This window comes from Phaethon lepturus, unplaced genomic scaffold, assembly GCF_000687285.1.
Source record: "Phaethon lepturus isolate BGI_N335 unplaced genomic scaffold, ASM68728v1 scaffold17280, whole genome shotgun sequence".
Classification (NCBI taxonomy): domain Eukaryota; kingdom Metazoa; phylum Chordata; class Aves; order Phaethontiformes; family Phaethontidae; genus Phaethon; species Phaethon lepturus.
Window position 1 is genome coordinate 75,807 of NW_010511362.1, and position 5,676 is coordinate 81,482.

The window sequence follows — 5,676 nt, forward strand, 5'->3', positions numbered from 1 at the left end:
TTGTGTTTTATTCAGGACTGCCCTATATAGTCAGTAAATGTACAAAAACCTACACATCTGAATGCTTTCCTCCAATTCAGCTTTGAAGTAAGATCACTGGTTTAGACAATTTTACAGAAAAACATATATGGATTCAGAAGTGCAAAACACAGACTTTATCTTGAACTTTCTCATCTGCATTTCCACATTCCCAATGCTGCAACAGCAAAGCCTTTTTCATTTACCAGAGGAAAAGCACAGGCCCTTTCCCATTACCTTAGTTCCACTCTATTCCAACATACTATCTGCTGAATAATAGATCTCATGAAATAGCATGACACAGGCTCTCAAGTAAGCTGAAGACTGACACAAAAGATATCTGCCTAAGAAATCACAGCTTTATTTTCTGTTTTGCAAGATTACAACTCAATAAATATTCATGTTAGGTGAACACTATGGAAGGAGAAAAATATTGTATAAACAAGTGAATCTGGAACTAGCAGAAGCCACTCCAGAAAAAAAGAGGCTTGATGCAAAATGTACTAGTGTTCCATGTATACTCTGGTTTTGCTTCACAGTCAAAGCCCCCCATCCAACATTTCTGGTAACATCATATGATCAAAATCCACAGCAGGATAGTTAGAAGGAATTAATTTTGAATTGCTTTGTCCTCCGAGGCCTCAAGGGACCTCTGTTCTATACAAGAAGGTATAAGAAAAACATTTACCAAAGATCACCATGCCACTAACTTACATATCACAAACAAAGCCTCTTAAAAAAGGTCTTATCACTAGGAAACGTTAGCCACTGAAGAGTATCCATAGTTATAGCTGAAGCGTCAAGCAAAAAATCTCACCAAGGCAACTCTATACTTCAAGCAACTGCTCACCCAGGTACTATTTAGTTTTTAAAGTCACGTGAAACCAAGTTCAGTCAGGTATGGCCGCCTACTTTCAAGCATCTTGTCTCCAGCTCTTCATTTTCACAGTCTTGTACACTATCAAGGCATTCTATCTTACAGGTATTTAGTTATCTATTTTAATACTTGTTTACCATGATAATGTTACAATTTCAGCTAACCCTCATAAAATATATCCAGTAAAAAGGTTCAGGATGCTAAGAGCTCTAAAAAAGACAAATCTTAGAGCGCATGTTCTGAGGGGAGAGAGACAAGGGGTGGGGGGGGCGAGCGGTGTGTGTGTAAAATATCAAAGCCATGCATTTTACAAAAGATGACCTTAACTGAGACAAATCAAACTGCTTAAGAGAGCAATACTGTTTATGTAACCTTCTAAACATCAGGCTTTGCTATTGCAAACATTATAACTGAATTTCCTTCCTTAAGTAAAAAAAAAAAAAACAAACCCAACAAAAAAAACCCAAAAATACACCAAAAAAACCCCACACAACAAACTACAGAACCAAGCACCTGTGCATGTTATTTTAAGATACCTGACTCTTGATTTTAATTAGGTTTTTACAGCCAGGTCCTATTCTAGACTCTGTTCTGTCCCTGACAGAAGTGTACGCATAAAAGGACAATACTTCAAACAGAAGTTCAGAAAAAGAAGGAACGGAAACAATTATACTTATGTTTAAGGTCAAACGGGGGCAGCCACAGTATTTTATACCAAGCACTAACCATCTGTTTCCATCTAACTTCATAGATTCTGAACCAAAATTATCCTAGCACAAAAACAAAAGAATACACAAAAACTGTGCTATTTCCTGAGCATATGTAGATTCATCCAAAGGTTGAATGTAGCTAGAAGAAAGTACCAATTAAATTTTGTGCTTAAACATAACTAATAAACAAATGCAAAAATTAAAGAGTCAGTTTTCTTCCTCGCCTCCTCAGTTCCTATTACATTTACTCCCTTTGTGGGATTACACTTAACTCACTTTTCTTTGGAGTCAGTGAGGAAAGAAAACAGGTCATCATGTGAAGTCACATACATAAAGTGGTAGAAGCCACACAGAAAAATGCAGTTCAAATACCAGCATGATGAGCAAATGCATTGAAAGCGAAATACAGAGTTGAAGAAACCAAAGGAGGGAAAGCACTGAAAACCTGCCTAGTACTTAAACAATTCAGCGTATTTCTAAATCACTTTGTATGGAGAAAATACACAGAGACTCCCTTCTGCTGAGAACTGTACAACATTGACCAGAGGGCAAGAGAATGTGAAGGTCTGGCTGGTCAGGTAGCAGATCGTTCTTTTACCTGCAAATCTTGCCTTGCCAGTGTTACAACTGTAGATAGTCTTAAGGGCAATCTTACCACTAAGACACTGGAAGATAATTTATTTAGTATATATATACTTACTGGCTGGAGGTAGGACAGTACATAGAAGACAATCAAGTTATCCAAAAAGTAAAGAAAGGCAGGAATTGACCATTTCATGGAATTACAAAAATTCTTCCAGGAAAGACATTCAAAGGGATGATCCAAACAACCATCTGATAAGAAAAAAAAAAAAAAAAAAAAAATCAGTAAGAAAGACATCCTTCTTATTATTGAAAGTCCATTCCCTTATAGCAGAATAGGTACCACTCTTCTCTTTTCAGGAGCACTGTCGGACTGAAAAAACTAAGGTACCACAGCCCTCTGGCCACACAGAGGACAGATCCAGGGCAGAACACACAGCTAGAGCAGCTATCCTGTGGTTACGGGCATTCACCTCCTTGCTTCAGCAACCAAAACATCAAGGAACCTTCTACTCCCATCAGAATATTTGTCCACTGGGAACAAAAATTCAATTATCAACCCTTCTTTGAGGGCCAAAAAGCACCCTAAAGTCCCCACACAATAGCGACATCATTACTGGGTATGATTTTCTGATGATTATCAATCAAAACTAGAACTGAAACAGTGACACAGGCAGTGGAGCTGTTCATACAGCACCCAAAGGGCAACCAGTAATGTCAGAAAGACAAAATAAACCACAACTGAGTATATGTAGCACACAGCACATGATCTGGATAAAGAGAGAACATATAGGAAGAAGGAAGAAATAAAAGACAAGGCACAATGACATTTACTTTGTTATTCAGGACACACACTTTAGGAGAAAGACTGCGATAAACCTTAGGCTACTCTAGAGTTGGTGACAGAAATACTGTGTGCTACCACAGATTTAAGACTACACACGTTATCTAATCCTCTTCTGAACCACCAACACATCAGCTCAGCAAAACTCAAGACATCTGGAAGAAAAAAAAAAAGGGGAAAAAAAACAAAAGGAAGAAAACCAGAAAACATGTCGTCCACAGTAGCCAATGATGGCAAACACTGACTGAATATATTTACTATCTTAGGTATATCTGTACTAAATGGTGGAGTAAAAATTTCATCGGCGTGTCAGAACCATGACTGTTATATGGAAAAGGGGACAAACCTAGCACTTCAGTTTAACATGAGTCTCCGGTGCCTGACACCCTCTTCCTCTTCCAATCTAAAAGTCTCTTTTCTACCGTTTTGAAATGCTATGAAGTTAACCTCTCATCCTTTTTACATTAGGATAGAAAAGCCAAGAAAGAAAAAAGAAAAATAGCCTGCAATATAAAACCAGTGGCTAGTGAAGCCTGACACCGCTTTTCCTGAACAGCAGCCCCAAGATTTGACTTCACAACAAAACTACCTTGAATGTATTGATATGCTGCTTCTGACTCAAATACCACTACAGACAGACAAAGCCCCTTCAGTGATGGTGCTTTTAAAACTGTTCAGAACAACAGAACACAAAGGCCAATCCTTGAGTTGGTGCTATTTATAAGCTTCTGTTCAGTCATGACTTCACAGCAAGTTGTCTCCTATTATCCTAGCATGATACTGTGTTAAAAATCTGAAAATGTTAGACTGTGTCTTCATGACGTTTCTATTTCAACTTACCTGTCCCCATTTCAGCTACCATACATACAACTCAGGAACACCTGAATTTACAACATGGAATGATAAAAGTAAAGTTTAGTTATAAAGCAAGGAAGACACAATTCCAGTGAACCCTACTAGCAAGACCTACTCCATACTACTACATGTGAATCTATAATTAAAAAAAAAAAAAAAAAAGGGGGATTTGAAGTAGAGCAAATCTTAGAAATTCAACAAATTTTAGTTATTTTCAACACAGGTACTTACCTTTTTTCTTAACCCATAGTGCCAATACCACACACAGGACCAGTTTTACTACTTCAGAACATATGTTCACTGTTGTAGGAAGGTAATCATATTTGTTATCTGTGGGATTCAGCAAATCATAGAGGGTACACAATTAGATTCTGTCTTCTGCATTCACAGAGCAAGAAGCTATTTTAACCCCTGCAGTCAGCATTTAGCCTTTTGCATTTATGGAAAGTGGCTAATGTCAGCACTTTCATTATAAATACTCCAATTTTTATGATATACAACTTCCTGAATGGCCTCCTTTCTGGGCTGAAATCTTTCCTCATTTGGTCCCAGTTCACAGCAGAACTTTTTTGGAAGAACTCAAGAACAGCACTGTTTTAAAACAATGTAAGAATGGGAATGTTTTCCCCAAAGAACAATATTCTTTTTTTTCCCCTCACAGAAACCAGCTTCCAGGATGACACAACCTTCTTCTAGGACTGTATCTTCCCGTTGTTAGCATATTTTGCTAATACTTGGCAAAAGGAGAAGCAGCAATACTAGCCAGTTATAGCACGCCCACTACGATACCACTTTTTTCCTTAGCCTGTTGTGAGACAAATATTTCAGTAAAGACACATACATTGATAGTGCTTACACAACAATTTAGTCTCTGAAAATCAGCTATAAAATAACTCACTGCCTCATCTTTTAAGGGTGAATCTCCACATGGATCATACACTTTGCAACCCAAGTTACCAGTTTATGTTAGACCAGCGACTATATAGAAATTTTCCAGTACAGAAGAAATACATGTTACCGCTTATATAATAGAATGTTTATGCTAAAAACTCTGCACATGGAGAATTAAGCTTTTGGGTATCTGTTTTACCCCAAACATCAACTCTTTCTTATTTGACGTATATTATGTTTATTGCCCAACAGCACCTTCATTGGCAGAATACTTCATCAGGAGGATTCGACTTGAGCCCAATGCAATAAAGACTCCTCCAAGCAGAAAAGTATAAAAGGTTGTCTTGGAGCAAAACACCAATCGACTACAGCACTTGGTCTCCATTTTGCTGTCTTGTTGTCAATGCCCTTTGGACGACAAAATGAAAATACACTGTAAATAGTACCTCCAGAAACTGATTAAGCAAGGCGAAACACATGTACTTTACTGCTTTGTGTTATCTTATACAAAGATGCTTACATCACAAGCCATGATTTCATTCTAGTTATCTTTTTCTTTTTTATTTAAAAGAAAATGAAATTAAGAGAGAAAAGAATATGCTATGACAACTAGCAAAGGGGGATAAAATAACATATACACAGTGACTCAGAAACCAGCACGAAGAGGCCAGTTTGTCAGTAGAGCACATCTATGGAACACCGATTAACTAAAAGAATTAAATCAATAATATTCTTTAAATATTTTTAAATGTTCTTATTCCTAATTCAAGCAAGGAAAAGTTTTACAGCTCTAGAGCGAAAGCAACATCTCAAAGATGATCTGAGGCTTACTCGGTCACTAGCTTGCGCCCCCGAGGCAGGGGAGGAATAGGGATTGCCGGAGGCAGAGCTTAAGCTGT

General features: G+C 37.6%; 1 protein-coding gene across 1 annotated transcript in view; it reads right to left on the reverse strand.

Moving 5' to 3' along the window:
• The window catches only part of SLC35A5 (solute carrier family 35, member A5), a 9,558-nt gene extending 4,396 nt beyond the window's left edge, over positions 1–5,162 (reverse strand). The window contains exons 1-3 of the mRNA XM_010283809.1: positions 5,033–5,162; positions 4,118–4,216; positions 2,306–2,439 (exon numbers count right to left, since the gene is read on the reverse strand). Of these exons, the coding sequence (XP_010282111.1) occupies positions 2,306–2,439; positions 4,118–4,216; positions 5,033–5,162 (363 nt within the window). The remainder of the gene's footprint in view (positions 1–2,305; positions 2,440–4,117; positions 4,217–5,032) is intronic.
• Between the last annotated feature and the right edge of the window lie 514 nt (positions 5,163–5,676).